The sequence below is a fragment of the Populus alba genome, chromosome 10, assembly GCF_005239225.2.
Source record: "Populus alba chromosome 10, ASM523922v2, whole genome shotgun sequence".
Classification (NCBI taxonomy): domain Eukaryota; kingdom Viridiplantae; phylum Streptophyta; class Magnoliopsida; order Malpighiales; family Salicaceae; genus Populus; species Populus alba.
The window spans coordinates 11749660-11767738 of NC_133293.1; the positions used below are offsets into that span (position 1 = coordinate 11749660).

Below are 18079 nucleotides of genomic sequence, written 5' to 3' on the forward strand. Positions count from 1 at the left end.
AAAATTCAAGTAGTTTACGAATATAGTTCTCAAGTTGAATAGATGATTAATTAATTGGTTTAAAATTTCATCCATTCTTCTCAATTAAGGTAAATAATAACTTGCACTTTGTGCTTGATAGATCAAAGTGTCTTGTGTTTAGTACCTGCAAAAGATTTTATTTGATGGATGTAAAGACTTTTAAATGCTTAAGTATTTTTTGTAGAAAGGGAAATTATAATAATATACTAGAAAGAGATGCTTTCAAATATATATACAATAGAAAATAGAAAATGAATATTGTGAACCTCTATTTTGGTATATGTGTGGTCTCACCCTTTTGTTAGGCAACACAAAAAAGCTATTGCCTATATTTTGTAAATGTTCTCTTGGGTCAGCCAAAACATTATATTTTTCTAAATATATTTTCATTAAAATGTAGTTTTTAGGGAGTCGAGTGTTCAATATGAGTTTGGAAAAGGAAGAAACTATCCACTACTAGGGGATATAAACATTCCCCTGAGTATGCTCATGCACATATTGTCTCTTAGCTCTTTATCTGTTGGGCTATTGAAAGCTTGGATAGTTTGGCATGGAAGTACGTTCAGAGTATTTAATCTATGCATGGCTTTGGCAATTGCGCGAGTGATCATTTGAGCAACTTATAAAGATGTCATTATGTCTAGTCTCCTCTAGGTAATGTAATCATCTATGGGTTCTTAGTGTAGTTGGTGGTCGTGACGCTAATGCAATGTGTGTTGTTGAGGGTGTTAAGGCTTGTTGGAATGACAAGGTCTGATTTTGCCCTTGAGTTGTCAACACGGCCCGAGTGAAGAGTTGCACTTGACTAATGAGTTATTGAAGCTCTTGTTAGGTAGGAACATTCAAGTTAACAAGTAGACTTATCCCGAGTCTTAGCACAAGTGGGCATTGGTTGTGTATCATGGAAAGACTTGGAAATGTCAAAAAACAAGTTTTAGAAAGAAATCGATAGTTTTTTTTTATTAGTTTTCCATAGATAACGCCACTAATAATGTCCCTGGAAGGTCCGCACGATTGGGTCCTTAATGTTTTTTGTTTGCAACTGGGGTGGATGACATGTCGCCCACCCTAAATTTCTTTGAAAAAAATCAAAAGACGCATCGCTTACTAAGACAGGCGACATGTCGTCTTATTTGCCCAAAAAATCCTCTAATAGGTCTGAAAACAAAAAATCAAGCCAAGTAAAAAACTTTGTGAGCCTTAATTTACTTTTTATAGCAAGATAAAAACTTCAAATAACTTCCATGAAAATCCTCTCTTTAATGCGAACCAGTAAACAATAAGAACAATCTTTTTCATGGCTAGAATGTGCATGATTGTCCTCATTCTCTCTTATATATATATTTTGTGACTTTATCTCTCATCTTGCAATAATCAAGGACTAAAACATAAAAAAAGTCTAAAATTGAGAAGTAAAATATTATTACAACTATAGGCACCAAATAACACATCAACTAAAATCTCAATACCTAAGGACTAAAACATGAGTAAATATAATTTAGGACCTAATTGTAAAATATTAAAACTTTAGGGACCAAATAAAAAACACATCAACTTAACAATGGAATTTTGTGTTTTTTTATTTGTTTATGTTGTTTTTTATTTAATTCTATTTTTAAATATAATCTTTAATTCTATTTCACAAGATGAACCTTTAATTGAAGATCATTAAGATATTCGTCATTTCACAAATATGGGAACATGGAAAAAAAACTCAGCATATAAAACCTTCCTAATATAACTTGGAAAGGTTAAGTTGCAAAAAAATCAAGCTCATGACAAAAAAAAAAAATACAATGTTCATATGAATAGTGGAATGGAAAATTGAAAAAAAAAAGGAAAAAAAAAAAAAAGAAAGAAATTGCATTGTTCATGTTCATGTAAATAGAGCAAGAAAAAAAAAGGGTAAAACACAAAAAAATTGAATATTGATGTGAACAATACAAAAAAAAGAGAGAAAAAATTGCAAGAAAAAAAGGAAAAAAATATACTATTCCTGTGAAAATTGCCAAAAACATTGCATTGATGATATGAATAGTGAAAAGAGAGAGAAGAAAAACCAAGGATATAGATTGTTCGTGTGAATAGTGAAAAAAAGAGAGAGAAGAAAAACCAACATGTGAAGAGCACTAACAAAAATTGTATTGGTCATGTAAATAGTGAAAATAAAAAAAATTAAAAAGAGAATTACAGTATTAACATTAAAAATATCATGAATAATATAAATCATGCCAAAAAAAAAAAGTTGGTTCACGTTAATAGCAACATAATCCATCAAAAAATTGATTCACATCGATAAAAAAAAATCTACCTTTAAATTATGACGTGTCATCTTAACAATGGAATCATCAACATAATATTTTTTTATTTTATTTATTTATTTTGTTTTATTGGTAATTATATTAGTAATTAATGACAAAAAAATAATATTAATAAAAATTATTTTGTAGGTTATTACGTTGAAGATTTATGACAAAAATATTTTTGTTGTTATTATTATTAGAAAATACTAATGAAAAATATCTCATTGGTTACTATTTGATAATTTTCTATCGGTGGAAAAAATAAAAATAGTTTATGTTTACATCAATAGTAAAATAAAAAGGAAAAAAATGGAACAACACCCTAGTCCTTTTGGTTTGCAAAAAAGAAAAAAGAAGAAGAAATGGATTGTTGATGTGAATAGTGCAAATAAAAATTGCATTGATCATGTGAATAGTGGAAAAAAAGAAAAGTGTAACAGTACAGTAAAAATAGTGCAAATAACAAAAGAAAAGCAAAGAACATACTGTTCATGAAGACAAAAAAGTGGAAAAAAATTCATTGTGAATAGTGCCAAGAAAAAAAAGCTCTATTCCCATGAACAATGCCATGAGTAGTAAGAACAGTGAAAAAAATCCAAAAAAATACACTATTTACGTGAGTGGAGGAAGAAAAAGGAGAAAAAGAAAACCAAAAAAAATTGATAGAAAGAAGAAGAAAAAATTTAAAAGGGAAAGGAAAGAGAAATAAAAAACACCCAGTTTTATTAATAGTAATCGTAAAAATAATAAAACGAAGAAATAGCTGTAAAAAAGCGAAGCCCTAAAACTGATTGAAAATAACGGAAGTGCCACCGATCGTTATCGAGTGGACAGAACTTGGAAGGAAGGTGCATTAAAAGGTTGGGAAGGAGGAGCAAGCGGTCCCACTAAAGGAAGAAAAAAGCAAGGAAAGCAATGGAAACCCTTTAGCCTTTTGGCGCATCTGTTTGCCTCTTCATTTCGCTTTTGTTTTGGCTTAAACTATGAAAGAAAATCAGCTGCTGCCATTATTATTTATTATTAACCACTACAAATCAGGTCTTAGAACTGGGAGTCATGCATTGGCCTCTGTATTAAATGCAAAAGTTGCTGTGCCCTCTCCCTTGTGCGGTATAATTCTGCAACCCCTCCTGATTCTCAAAGGATATGTGTGTGTTTTAGAGAGAGGGGGAGAAACATTTATGTATTTAAGTTTGTGTGTTGTTTACGTTGAGAGGGACGAGTGCCTGTCTATAACCATCTCAGCTGTGGCGCTGAAAAACATGGTGTTTTTATAAGCATTTAAAGGAGACACAAATGCAATGAAAATGACATTCCCTTTCCTTCTCGCTCTTTAAAGACTCTTCCTTTCTCTTGTCTCTCTCTCATTCTCTCTTATACTAACATTGAATTTGGGTTAAAAAACGGGTCCTTGAAAGGTTCTTCCTATTTTATACTAGCTATGGTCCCAAGAAATCTAATCGCTTAGAGGCATACTTCCACTAATCCTTATGTCATGCATGATTACATACTAAGAAAGGGTCGCGCAGACAGTTCAACATGCATGCTTTAGTTTACCAACCTTTAAAGCTGTGCATGAATCGTAGATCCATGGATGTAATTTTTAAGTCGGCTCCCTCCATCTCCCATGATTAAACCTTTTGTTGACACAATTCTATTCTTTATATATTAATCCAAAACATAATTAAATGCATATTCAAACCAACGGTCACATGCCAATTGACAAGCTACTTAATTATTAGCTAGGCAAAAAAGGATAGTACTCAAGAAGGTGTTTTTTGCATAGAAGCTATCATATTAATCATGATCATGTCTCCGGAGAGAAGTCTCCATCTTTATTAGTAATAAACATGGAATTAGGAGAGTATGTACATAAAAAAAAAAAAACAAACAAAGATTTGAAGCATTTCGGTCCTATAATTAAGAAACTACAAATTTATCAAGTTAGGTATTCACGAGACATCCTGTCCTCTTACAATGGTATGAATGAGAGTTCTCTGTGGTCTCTGTAACTGTAAGAATCAGTTTTTTCCTTGGAATCTCCTTTTAAATATTGCACTGCATATATATGGGTCATTATGTATGGAACCTCATAATTCTTGCTCAGGAAAAAAAAAAACAAACTGAAACCTCATATAATGGTGTCTGGCTAGCTATTTTTCTTTCAAATAAATGAAGATATTTATATTAAACCAGTACAAATGTACTGTTACACCATCCCACATCCCAGTTTAGTTTAACTAGCAACAATGGTCAAAAACACCAAGTTTGATATAGGCAGAGAGTTTTTTTTTTTTACAAGTTACAACAGACAATTTAAATGAACAAATATAAAAACAAAACAAAGAGAGAAGGTTTGATTAATACAGTTTGGATGAAATTTTTGGGGTATCACTCCCCGTCCCCTTCAGTAGTTGCTGAGGACATGTAACTCATAGCAAGGGAGGTTTCGTCTGCCGGTGCAGCAGCCGTTGATAGTTTGAATTGTAGCTTGCAAGCTTGGCAGGTGACTTGCATAATGGTAGAGCTAATCTTCTTTGTAGCTTGCTCTCTCAAAACTTGAGCCTTTTCAAGCTCAGCTTGAGCTTGTTGCCTTATCCTCTTCGCATTTGCAAATTCCAGTTCAGCCATCTCAATTTGTCTCTTTGCATGTTGTCTAGCCTCCTCAGCAAAGGCCTTTTCAGTTATAGCCAACCTCAACTGTTCATTAGCAAACTCCTCTAACTTTGCTGCTTCTAGTGTAGGCTCATAAATTCTTTTCGGACCACCTGGATCCATAATGGCCTTGAATTGTTCGTTTTTTTTGGAACTATCACTTGACCCTATTGAAAGCTTCAAATTTGTAGCATAACCCTCGTCAGGGTTTTGTGGCAAGTGAGTGCTTGAAGATGGTAGGAGCTGAAGTTCAAGATTGTGTTCTTGCTGACTAGTGGATGCATCATTTCTATCCGAGTACAAGTAAACTGGTTCGGTTGCCTTTGACATTGGTATCCCTGGTAACGGAACTATGCTAAAATTGGCATCACTTGAAGGGCTGGTGCTTGAGGCGGTTCTGGATGAGCAGGCCGGCTGCAATGCCTGTACTTCAGGCTGGGCTCGCCTCACTGTGCAAGCATCTTGGTGCTCGATGAAACTCTCCACCCTAAAAAGACAAGGAACGTGACTGGTTGAAAGTGATTGTTAATTAGTTTAACGGCGTGGATTATTGTTGGTGTCTTTTAATAGCCAAGGTAGGCATTTACAACCAGGTCAAGGAGGCATAATTAAGGTTCTCTACGTGTAGGGATGCTAAGAAACAAGCATTATAAAAATGCTCAAGGATATGCACAATTGACCATACAAGGTTTATATATTAAATACATATAGACTGACAAAGAAGTGGGATGGGGTCTGTGTGTGCAAAACGAGCGCACAGTTTGTTTCCGTGCTACAAGTAATTAATTGGGTTTTACTTCTATAATGGAAACTGTCTTGGGGAACAGTGATGCACTCACAGCTCCTTGAACTGACATTGGTTGGCCTAGATCGTTTATATAGGCATTCATGAAGTCATGTACTACAGAAATGGAAATCATTCTTGGATTTGGTACAGCCAAGTGAAAGATTATTTAGAAAAATAAAAACAGACTCGCTTTTGTTTTGTGGGATCATTATCATAAAACCAACAGCAAGATGAAAATCCCTAAAAGGAAAAACATGCCCTTCTATGCTCGTGGGGATTTTTTAGGGTTGGATTACTAAGAAAAAAAAGGGTACCTGGAAAATACACGGCCACAGTCACAAGAATGACCTCTTGTACCACAAGTTTTGAGGTGAGCTTTGTAATCAGACTGAACAGCATAACCTTTAGAGCACTTCTCACAAACCCACTGCTTGTGATTACTGTGCTTCCTTCTAAAGTGCTTCTTTATGCCAACAAGATCTCCTAAAGCATGGCAAGGGTCATGGTGTAAGCAGCTTGGTTCAGGGCATACATAAACTCTCTTCTTCACTTCTTGTGTCTCCCTTTTCAGTAATTTCCATGGTACCTTGTGCCTTCTCCTATGCATTTGTAGGTTCTGGTCTCTTTGAAACCCTTGGTTACAGATCTCACAGACATATCTGTCTGATTCCAGTAAGGTCCTGGGCGATAGAGATACAACCTCTGCATCTGGATCTATTTTTTAAAACATACGAAGAAAAAGGATTAATTAAGCAGATTAGAATAAGAAAGAGAACCCATGAATTAGATTGCACAAGAAGAAGTGAAGTGAAGTGAAATGAGATGAATACACAAAGGATAGAGAGTTTCGATATGTGGGTTATTCTTGTTTTTTTGCCCTTGGAGTGCTCCTACCTGGTGTGCCTGCAGGTTTTCTTTTTCTTTTATTGGCGAGCCCATTATCTAAGGAACTCGTGAAGGGATCAGAGGAAGGAGAAGGAGCAGTTGAAGTGGTGATGCTGTCTAGCATGGGTGGGGGTTTAGGTGACTATATGCTTTTTTGGAGGTGAAGTGAAACAAATCAATCTTTAGCTGTACAGGAGTTGGGAGTATTTTTGGTGTAGTGGGGTTTTCAGCTTTACTGATGCTAAAAGAAGGAAAATGGGTAGAGAGAGAGAGAGAGAGCTAAGAGCTAGCTAGGGAGAACATGGAGAAAGATAGAAAGAAGAAGAAAGAAAAGCTCTTTGCTTTCTGAAATCAACCTTTTTTTTTTCTTTCTTTCTTTTAGCTTTTCTGTTTAGCCGTGAGGTTTCTTATAGTTTTGTTGTTGTCGTTGTTTCATTGACCCTCACCGCATCTTGATCAGGTAAAGATCGAGAGGCAAAGTCTTGTATACAAAGCTCCATCTACTGTTTAATACATTACAGATATGAGAGAGAGGTGCTGACCCAATCACCATTGCGTAAGACCTGCTAGCATGTGAGTTTAATTGTAATTATTTTTTATTTGAAAATATATTAAAATAAATATTTTTTTATTTTTTAAAAATTATTTTTAATATCAACTTATCAAAATACCTGAAAATATTAAATTTTTTTAATTTTTTTAAAAAATTAAAATTATTTTTAAAATATACAAACAAACAGGCAAATCATCTTTTAAACCCACACGCTCAGAACATTTTTGACAGAAACAAAAAAAAACATCCTTCTCCACATCTAAACAAACAGTCATTATTCACATCACACTGTAACTGTAATTTGTATGAATAAATGCAGTCCAGAGCTCTCTTACACGTGACATCACATCATACTCCTCCTCTCGTCACAGTTAGATATTAAAAAAAATAATAAAAAAAAAAAAAAGGAGGAACAAAGCTAGATGGGATACGCATGGGAGGCTAGCCGGTTAAAATATAATGATTTTCTTAAAATTCTATGTACGTGTCGATTTACAAAACAATATACTTCAATAATAATTGATGGAATATTATCCAAGGAAATGAAAAATGTGGCTTTAACAGTCTTATTGCTGAAAAACTTCATATATATTGTATGTACGTATCCTGAATCTTCCGTACCAGACACCAGTTTTTTTATATCCTGTCCTTGCCCATGCCTCCTCGTGAATGTAAAGTTTAAGACTTGGTAAAACATTTTCAAATTTTGAAGGGAGCAAAATGAAATTTATGAAAGTTTGAAGGCCTAAAATGAAATTGGATAATCGAAAGACCTAAAGAAGACCTACAAAATCTCCTAGGTTTAGGTTTTGTTATAACTAGTTATGTGCTCGTATTGTACTGTGGATAAGATAATAATATTTTAAAATATATAAATTGGATAATGAAACATGGGCACAATAAATTTTCTTAGAGACGGGAGTATATTTTCTCCTTCTTTTCTTTTATCTTCTTCTCTTTTCAATTAGGTTATTATTGGATTTGACTGTGATGAAATTCAAAAATAAATTTAAGAGTTAATTGAGAATCAAGATCTAATTTAAATAATTATTAGAGAATCAAGGAATAAATAGAATGAAAAGGAAAAGACGGGTATCTGGTGTGAGTGAGCAAAGCAATTGCATTGTAGAGGCACGTGTGGTTTTCTTTGAGCTCAAACGCGTCCTTGATGCTTTTGAATCTTCTTGATGGGATATTCCTTCCAACGTGTAACATGAGTGACTCTGGCAATTCATTTCTCTTCTCCCTCTTTTCTTGCATTGATTTTGATGCCTAATTTATACAAAATCACAAAAGTGAGCTTTTATTTTCTTGGATGTAAAATTTGTTTCTTATATCTTAATTGCTATTTTTTGCAACAGAAAATTGATGCTGAATAAATAATGCAACAATGTTTAAAACTATGAATATGCTAGAAAATGCAAAATGGAGGAAAGGTCTAAAAAAAATGTGATATAAAAGAATAAAATTGAAAAATATTTTTTTTTTTAAAATAAAATATAGCAAATTAAAATGCCACATTACAACAGCCACCAACAAATGAGAAAGTCTTTTAAAAAAAAAAAACAGCGAATTCACTATTCAAAAACACCATTATATTTTAGTTCTTTGTATAATCATAATTATAATCCCTTCAACTTTCAATTTTAGGTGTGACCACTTTTGAACCGTGTATCTTTTTTTTTTAAAAAAATCAAGTATTAACTTGATTTGACTAGAAAAACAAGTAAAAACCAGGTTGAAAAAACAATAGAGAAGAAAAGAGATAGTAGCTGGATTTACATAATGCCACAAGATCACCATAAAATGAAAGATCTTAAATTAACGCGTTATTTGTGTTATTAGACCTGTACCCTTCACCATTAGATTTGTGAGATTTCTTCATTTGAAGCTTAATTGTATCTTAAATTTAAAAATATTTTTTTCTACTGTACCACTCGGTAGAAACTTGGACAGAGGACGTGTTCATCACCCAACTATATATATCATCCAATTCTCTATTAAATCTCCTAAGAATTATTTTCTACTAGATCCCCATCCTAAAAAAAAAAGCCTTTTCCTTTTTAGTCATAATAAAAAAAAATATGATTATAGTTATTTTTTAAAATATGTTTTACTCAGGTATGTATTAAAAAAAATATTTTTTATTTTTTAAAAATTATATTTAATATTAGTATATTAAAATGATTTAAAAATATAAAAAATATTAATTTAAAATAAAAAAATAATTTTTTTTAAATGTCTTTTTCACAGACGAGGCCTGTAATGCCGAGAAAGTCTAAATGCTTTTCATTGTTCCTCTGAAATGGCGGCTCTTCCTTTCTAACACAGAGCACGCCACACGAGTTTTCACGCCTCGCCACTCAAAACTAAATTCTCATTTTACAAGTTAGAGCAACGCCTCCATGAATTCATCAGGACAACGTCACTTGACGGAACGACGCCTTCTGAAAAGCCTTATTTCACAAGCTACCAGGATATTGAAACATCTGCCAGAATAATTCATCCTTACATGACATAATTGTGCGCTCGTTCACGGTAAAAACGGTTCACTATTATTATTTCTGTAAGAAATTTTGCACTCTTACTCATAAGATTCTATATATAGATCACTATTATTAAAATGCTTCACTAACAATTTATTTTTGATATTAATACGTTAAAATAATTTAAAAACATTAGAAAAGTTTTAATTTGACATAAATGAAACTTGTCCTGTTTTTTTTTTTTTTTCAACAATAGAATAAAAGTAGAGTTTCTCGACAGAGATATGTACTGCGTTAGGATGATTCAGTCGACCCAAATACAGGGCCCTGTTGTGTCACCAAGTGAAAGAAAATGTAAAAGAATTGTTACTCATTTTCTCTAGACTTCTTGACTCTTTTTTTTTTTTTTTTTTTTGATGAGGAACCAGGTCTCACGTTTTTTTGGACATGCATCAGATAAATTCTAAAAGTAGACGAGGAGCTGATTTGACACGACACCGAGTTAAGAGGAGTTCCATATCTCCCGTTACTGATCCCAAAAACAAGGGGAATTTACCCCGTTTATTTTTACTTATCAAAAATATTTTTTAAAAAAATTATTTTTTTAATTTTTAATTTATTTTTTAATTTTCAGGTTGTTTGAATATATTGATATTTAAAATAAAATTTTTTATTTTTTTAATATATATTTTAATAAAAAATATTTTAAAAAACAATTACAATAACAGTACTACCAAACTCCCGTGTGTAAAGTCCTTTAAAGTTGCAGCATATATGTGTATCACAGACTTTGACATTTTAAGCAAGCATAATTAAAGACTTTAGACACGAGGATACAACATGAAAGATTAGCAGGTCCCTTGATAAAGATTTAGAACATGAAGCACGAGAAATGGAATATTTTTAGCAAATATTAAATAAATGGATAGACCATATAACCAGCATCTCTGCAAGAGAAAACTAAGCTCCTTTCGGAATTTAGGGCGCATTTTGGGCCATCGGCCGACGACTCAATAACTCTATTTGATAACTTTGGCTCATTGGCTTTGTCAAGTCAGAACATGCAAAACTTAATTTGCATATATTTTCATATCTGTAATCAATTGAGTTAATTTTGTTTTTATAAAATGTCTGGGTTTTTACTTTTATTATTCTGTGAAATTTCTTTATTGAAATTAATTATATCAGTCTTACACATAATTTAATATAGAGGGCTAGACCCCTCTACTTCTCTTTCTTCTGTGACCATACGTGGATTATTATTTTTTATATGATATAATATTAAGTCATATTCATAATTAATTTTGAAACTCATCTCATTATATAAGAAAAAATAGGGCCATTTTCTTTTCTGCTTTTCAAGCACAAGGTTACCGGTAAATTATTGTAAAATTTTACAAAGAATGGGTCTAATAGAAAAATAAATTAATTATATTAGGATAAATTAGTTTCATCGTAAATAAAATAATTAGCATTCCTTACAGTGAACATTCATTGGCTTCCAAAGCGAATTTCAAATTATAATAATAATAATAAATAAATAATATATATAAACCTCAGAATAAATCATTCAACTAATTAGTATTTGAATAACTCAAATTTAATTTTGAAATCAAATATGTATTTTTGCAAATAGTTATACGAGGGAAAAAAAATAATTCTATACCCCTAAGATCCATCAATGAGAAGGGATTGCAGCCAACAAAAATAATTAAAAACATATCCATTTGAGAGTACTGTTTGAAAAATAATTTTGGAAACAATTATACGACCCTCGACGTAAACTGGTCCTCTAACTAGGACAAGTAAATCTTACTTTTCATAGTTTTAAAATCCAACATGGGTTGTGTTTTTCTTTTTCCAGGTCTTGGTTGCATCAGTAAAAGAATATATAAAATATAATTTTCATTGCCGTTTAGGCACAAGAATTAACGTGAAAGCTTATCAAAGAATATTCAGTATCGATCATCGAGTAAAAAAAAAGAAAAATCACTTTAACAAAACCTTTAATAACTTGAAAATCAGTTACCCTAAAAAATGCTCCTACTTTATAAAATGCAAATTGGGAATGACAGCTGAGCGGAGATAATTGTATTCAACAATCATGACAGAAAGGAGAGAAGATGCCTGTATTTGTTTGTCGGGCATGGAAAGAATAAGAAGTCGACGATGGAATAAGGACCGTGAACACATGCTGCATTAAAAAAAGCAAGTAGGTGGCAATCATCCTTCCCAATTGTCCAGGATTCCCACATAAACGTGATGATTTTTCTCTTAGTTTAATCAACCAAATTAAATTAAAGTATAGCTTAAACTCGTAAATCATATTCTAAACAATCTGTTGACTCTTGGCAACACTCCAACTGGCTTGATTTCCTTCCCAACAGTTAAACTTCACCCCTTGAAACTCGTAAGCAAACCATTTTAGAGATTTTCAGGTACGTTCTTTACTGCTTGCTTGAATTTGAACATGCAGTCGATGCATCATCCAGGGAGAGCGGAGAACAGGGAAGAAGAGAGCAGATAATGAGACCTGGGTTACTGCAAGTAGAAGCCCGCGGTTACTGCACTGAAACCTGAGGCCTTTGTCTTGTTTAGGATTGTAAGTTTCCTAAGAAGTGAACCAAAGCTGGGATAAAGGATCCAGATCGATGCAATCCAGGATCCCATGGCATATATGCCCCTTTTACTTGCTTTCGAGGCATTGGAGATAATATTTTGTTTGTTTGTTTCACTTTGTTTGTATTCTCACCTTCATGGAACTTTCATTTTGTTTTCTAGAGATTCTTTTGTGCTCTCAATTGTTTTTTATGTTTTTTTTTGTCCGGGAGAGAAAGAGACTGCCATTTTCTCCGGTAGGTACTGTCAGGGCCTGAAAAGCCAACGTGCTCTGTTATGAATAATTAAAAGACGTAGGGGGGAAAGTTACCAAGGGATAAAAAGCAGATAAAAGGCTAGGAAAGATAAAGACAAATGCTTGTGCCTTAAGGGAGTTCCTTCCTTGAAAGTCAATAAAGCGAGTCCTCTTCAAATTTTGGCACGTCACATCATTTAAATTCAATTTATTTATTATTTAATTTAAATTAAATACTATAATTAAATTTAATTACAGTAAACAATTATTACAAACAAACGTGCGAAAGCTTTTATATTTTTGTTGAGATAGAAAAAGCATACAGGGCTCTTGTGCTTTGGTGTACATTTGTTCGGACATCAACACTCTCTCTCATTATTGCAAGCCCAGAAAATTTCAAGAAATCACCCACAACTACTGAACTTCATAGTTTCATAATTTTTATTTATTTATAGGATTATTAAATATTATTTTTTAAAATATTTTTTATAAAAATATATTAAAATAATATATTTTTTTATTTTTTAAAATTATTTTTAATATCAACCTATCAAAACAATTTAAAAAAATAATTTTTTTTTGAAATAAAACAGAATTTTTAAATTTTACCCCCTCCCCCGTTTAAAATGCAATAGTAAACAGGGGGCTTCATCGGATTGACTACCCATCATTCTTTACGGTTTATAATAGAGCTTCGGATATGGGTTTGGGCTCTTGCTTCCTACATGTTTGAATTTTTTTAAGGAAATTCGGGTTTTTATTTGGTAAATATCAATTTCTGTTTTCCCAGATACAATGCATAAATTATAATTAACTATAGTTTATTTTCTTTTATCTCCTGATCTTTATACATGCATCGTGTTATCATGCGATCGTGTGATCCAGATCAGTGACGAGACGAAGATATTTATGAGTTGGGGCTATAAAGCTCACGATTGATAAACAAGCTTTCAACGTTGAATGTTATAAATCTGTGCTTGAGTCATATGAAGCTCTACTGCTAATAAAATTATCATGATTTTGTTAAATAAAGGGTCCTGTCTTGAAGGTGTTCCAAATTAAATTGAATTAGTGTAACAGTATACTTGTGTGATATATAATTTCACAAGTTTAAGAAGTACTCTGAAAAAGTTCAGCCACCGTATCCAACGATCAAGGCTTTGGTAGGGTAAAATCTGTATATTTGATCTCTCTTGAATTATTATTATTATTATTTTATTAATTATAAATATTCAGATTAGTTTATATATATATATATATATATATATATATATCAACTAATTTTTTATATTTTAAAATTAATAATTATATAAATTTTTAAATTCAAATCGTCGTGATGATTAGAATTCAAAACTTGAGCTGCCCGTTGTCTCTCTTGAATTATTGATCGATACCAAAATAGTACCTGATGAAAGATTCCATATTTTACTAGTCCTTCCTTGAGCCTTGAAGGTGGCTATTTTAAAAATAGACACCAAGACGTGGTGGTTTTCTTCTTCTTGTTTTTATCCCCCCACATTATCCATTCAGCATTTTCTTTATTTTTTCTCTAAGAAAATTTCTGGAATCCATACCTCATCTTTGAAGAAGGTTTTTTTTTTTTTTTTTTTTTTTTTTTTTTTTTTTCTGGGTGGATTACTTTGAAGTTTGAAGATGCATGGTAATCATTGGATGGACTATAGTTTGGGCTTTTAGCACTGTTTATTCTCTGTGGCCCTAGCTATGCAAGTCCGGTTTTAAGGCAATTGTAGCCCAATCAACACCCGCCTTCTATCATGAACCTTCTTCTATGATTTAAAAATACTTTTTAAAAAATAATTTTTTTTTTTAATTTTAAATTAATATTTTTTTATGTTCTTAAATTATTTTGATGTGCTGATTTTAAAAATAATTTTTAAAAAAAATAAAAAAATATTATTAATATACTTTTTTGAATAAAAAACATTTTAAAATATAACTATAATTACATTTTCAAACACGTATAAAAGATCGATCCCAGGAATAGATAGCAGAGCATAAACTATATAACATTAAGGAAAAACAAATATAAGACGAAGTGAAAAGAAAAAGGAAAAGAAAAGTGTAGACTGACTACATAATGGAAGCGTGCTTGCTTCGATGACACCATGAAAACACAAACAACATAGATAGGAGCCAGGCTAAATTCTAAAGTCACATAAGGCGACTTGCATTTAACTTTCTCAAGGGAAAGAAAAAGGATATACAATTGCTATGGCATAGATGGTAAAATCATGATTTCCTTCTCACAGCGGCTGCAGAGAAATATAGGAGGCATTTCCTGATTATTTGGAATTTGAACACATCTACTATGCTGCCAAACTTCACAGATATCACATGATATCATTCTCTCACCATCATCTTCTTTGGCTCCACAGGCACAATCTACGACTCGGTTATTAACGCCACATTCATATATTAACTCGTTGATTGTCCCGCTCTCTGTGTTGCTCCCCTCGAACACAATTTTTTGACCTACTTCAACTAGTTCGGAAACCAAATCCGTGCCCTTCACATTCAAGTTCATTATTGACTCTACAACGAAGCTTTTCAATCCCCAGTACAATTCCCTGAACTTCCTTTCCACTTCTAGCTTAAGTTCATTGAAGGTAGCGTTGTTTTTCAAGGTGATGCATTCCAATGGTGGCATTGCCTTTTTCATCACTTCATTGCTCTCTTGTTTGTCTCTTAAAAAAACCGTGCAATACAGTGTCATTTTCCCAGCTTCTTCATGGCCGGTGTGATGAATTTTCCATGGCAGCTCGCCATTATATTCTTTGACAAGGTATTTGGTGTCAAGAATTATCCCCGTAGCTGCTGGTATTGCGCTAAGAATCCCTTGGTTCATTGTTGGTTTTTGGTCTTTGAGGATACATCTGTACAAGTAGAGCATGTCCTTCATTAGTTGAGGCCTTGTCATCCTGTATCTACCCTTCATTTTTGAATTGTTGATGACCAAACCTTGTTGTTCAGGATATACATTTGAGACATCTTCCAAGCAATACTCTAAAACCTTTGTTACTGGATTCAAGCAGCGCCGAACTAAATAATTCCCTACTACATGGTTTCCGAGTGATTTTAGCACAAAATCTAGCAAACCCGTGTCGCCAATATAGGCACGAGCAGCGTCCCTAACATCTTGTCTTGAAACCCACCTAAATTCAGCCCTTTTTAGAGCTTCCACAATCACCCTTGTTGCCATTTCAACTCGTTTTGGAGACCATCTACAGGTAGGTTTCACAATATGGCTATCGACACAATTTTCTTCTGGAAGGTGGGTCTTGAGTTCTAACATGAAGCGGAAAAGGTCACCAAGTGTCACCAAAGAATGATCTGATACCGTTTGGTACCTAGAGAGAATGACTGGAATATGATGATTAGAATTCCCAAGATAATGGACAAGTATGCATAAGGGCATGCCTTGTATGGTTTCAATGGCTTTCTGGTGCATTGGTTGAGTGACCCCGAAGCTTCCACGCCCGAATTTGTAACCCCAGCGACCGAACCATGGTTCACTGAATGCTACACCGTGGAGTAGTCTCAATTCCATGCTTCTTTTCTGTGAAATGTCATTCAAGCTCACTTTCCTACATGTTAAGCCAGTTCTTATAAGCAAAGCTCACAAACTACTACAGAATTCTCATAAGTGACAAATAGTTAAATAAAAAACTATGAGATAGATGCCTAACCTTGCTCGCAATCCCGTGCACAACCGATCCCAAAATTCCATGATCTGGCATCCAGCCAAGTTGGAACCTCCTTCCATCCCATTGACACACAGCAAATGCCCGAACCCATTAGAGTGGAAGATACCATGCATGACATGGCCCTGTAATTGCAATAAATTGAAGTTGTCTTTTGTTGAAATTGCCCCATCTTGACAGTTCAAAAAAGCTGCTTCCATGTCCTTCGAAGGTAGAACAAAGTGATACTTCCTGTTGCAAATCATATTCTGACCCCAGCCTGAGCTATATCATAAAGGAACAACCAGCTTAGTGAGAGAATAAAACACACCAATTATCATGTATATATTCTTAGTCTGCAACATGCATATTGCTTACAAAAAGCATAGATTAACTTGGGAGATGGATCGTCTAATAAAGAATTTAAGCAAATGTCCTTAGTAAAAAGATTACAGTACCGCACCAACATCATGCGTCCTATGTAAGAATGTTAGAAAAGACATCTATAAATCAGGTTCTCAAATTGAAGCTGATTCAGAGCTAGTTAATGTCATGCATGATTCTGCAATATATATAAACTCGGACAAAGTGCCATAATCAGTTTTTACTAGTTACTAGCAACATTATACCATATGCCCGTGTTTGGTTTTAACTGTTTTTCTTTTCTTAATTATGCAAGGCAAGAAATCGTTTGACTAATAAATTAAGCACATATTGCATGCATGCCAAACCAACTACTATATATAGAATGTTATCACGAGTTCTAGAATGCTAAGGAGTCAATATTCTGTCTTGTTCAAGACAGAAACCAAAATATTTATTCAATGTAGGTAACGAAAGAGAATTAAAGCACTGAACTAGGGAATCAAGACTTCACCAACATACTGGCAGTGCTTGCAATGATGTTCTGGCGATGCCTCAATTGGTTCCTCGAAAACAAACAACAAGATGTGAAAAGAAGGTTGGCGTATGACTTCAAGCTTAAATGACCAGCTTGGCATTATACTGCAAATATTTCTCTCAAAATGGCCAAGTTCAAGAAGCTTTTTGATATTTTGTTGGAATGACCCATCAAACTCAACTGGGTAGCCATTTTCACCAAAAATCTTGAACCTGAACACTCTCTCTTCTCTCTTCCTTTTCTTGCTGCTAATTAGGTCCAGATAAGACATCATGAAAGCAAGGAGATTGAAGATTGCTAAAGCAAGGAAAGAACAGAAGAAACTCGAAGCATCGAGTAGAAATCCAAGAGAGAAAGTGAAATGGCACGGCCTTATACCTTTATAACTTGCTTAATCGTTCACACACCCAGTGCCTAAACATAAACTTGAAGAGGACACAAAAGAGCACGCCAGCTTATCAAATTGAGCTTAGGAGTAACTCACTTGACGCGTGAGTTGTTTAAAATTGACCTCCATGCAAATCTATCGCGGCAACCTATGCCATGAAATGCTTTTTTGAAGTAAAGAAATGAAACCATGCTTTGATCATGCTACTAGATAGCCAATAGCCTTCTTTACATTCCGGAAAATTCTATGGTCAGCTCGGAAATGTTGATTTTAGCCTTGGATGGACAGACCTAAACGCAACATTTCTTGGCCAACTACTCCTATGGCTAGTTAGCATCGATATATGTTATCAATTTGAAAGCTTTATTCCATGACAACTTGCTTGAAAGGTTTTTTTTAAAAAAAAAAAATGATTAGAAGAACGAGGGAAGAGGAGAAGTTTTGAGCATATAAACATCCAAGTTTATATACGGATTAATTAATAAACCAAACCTTAAACTTTTGGATTATATACGGATAATGTTCAATTCATTAGGGTACGTTGA

The 18079-nt window shown here is 33.4% G+C and overlaps 2 protein-coding genes across 3 annotated transcripts; both read right to left on the reverse strand.

Annotated features, from left to right (window-relative positions):
* Positions 1 to 4574: 4574 nt before the first annotated feature.
* Positions 4575 to 7129, reverse strand: LOC118046480 (zinc finger protein SHOOT GRAVITROPISM 5). Of its 2 annotated transcripts, none has more exons than XM_035055402.2 (3): positions 6661 to 7129; positions 6081 to 6480; positions 4575 to 5466 (listed from the first exon to the last, which is right to left on the reverse strand). In XM_035055402.2, exons 1-3 carry the CDS (start codon positions 6773 to 6775, stop codon positions 4716 to 4718), a joined length of 1266 nt encoding a protein of 421 aa, XP_034911293.1. In that variant the 5' UTR covers positions 6776 to 7129; the 3' UTR covers positions 4575 to 4715. The 2 variants fall into 2 exon arrangements, with proteins under 2 accessions (XP_034911293.1, XP_034911294.1); XM_035055403.2 differs by having other exon boundaries at positions 6597 to 7129.
* A 7552-nt stretch (positions 7130 to 14681) lies between these two features.
* On the reverse strand, positions 14682 to 17417 carry LOC118046479 (PHD finger protein MALE STERILITY 1). Its single transcript, XM_073411918.1, has 3 exons — positions 17131 to 17417; positions 16252 to 16530; positions 14682 to 16149 (listed from the first exon to the last, which is right to left on the reverse strand). Exons 1-3 carry the CDS (start codon positions 17415 to 17417, stop codon positions 14775 to 14777), a joined length of 1941 nt encoding a protein of 646 aa, XP_073268019.1. The 3' UTR covers positions 14682 to 14774.
* Positions 17418 to 18079: the final 662 nt, after the last annotated feature.

Excerpts from the sequence above, each read along its gene's own strand:
- LOC118046479 (XM_073411918.1), bottom strand. The coding sequence starts at position 17,417 with ATGTCTTATCTGGACCTAATTAGCAGCAAGAAAAGGAAGAGAGAAGAG. Across the intron at positions 16,531-17,130 it reads CATCATTGCAAGCACTGCCA|CTCAGGCTGGGGTCAGAATA; the intron begins GTATGTTGGTGA and ends TTTATGATATAG. Across the intron at positions 16,150-16,251 it reads TGCACGGGATTGCGAGCAAG|GAAAGTGAGCTTGAATGACA; the intron begins GTTAGGCATCTA and ends CTTAACATGTAG.
- LOC118046480 (XM_035055402.2), bottom strand. The coding sequence starts at position 6,775 with ATGCTAGACAGCATCACCACTTCAACTGCTCCTTCTCCTTCCTCTGAT. Across the intron at positions 6,481-6,660 it reads AAAACCTGCAGGCACACCAG|ATCCAGATGCAGAGGTTGTA; the intron begins GTAGGAGCACTC and ends TTTAAAAAATAG. Across the intron at positions 5,467-6,080 it reads TGTGGCCGTGTATTTTCCAG|GGTGGAGAGTTTCATCGAGC; the intron begins GTACCCTTTTTT and ends TTGTCTTTTTAG.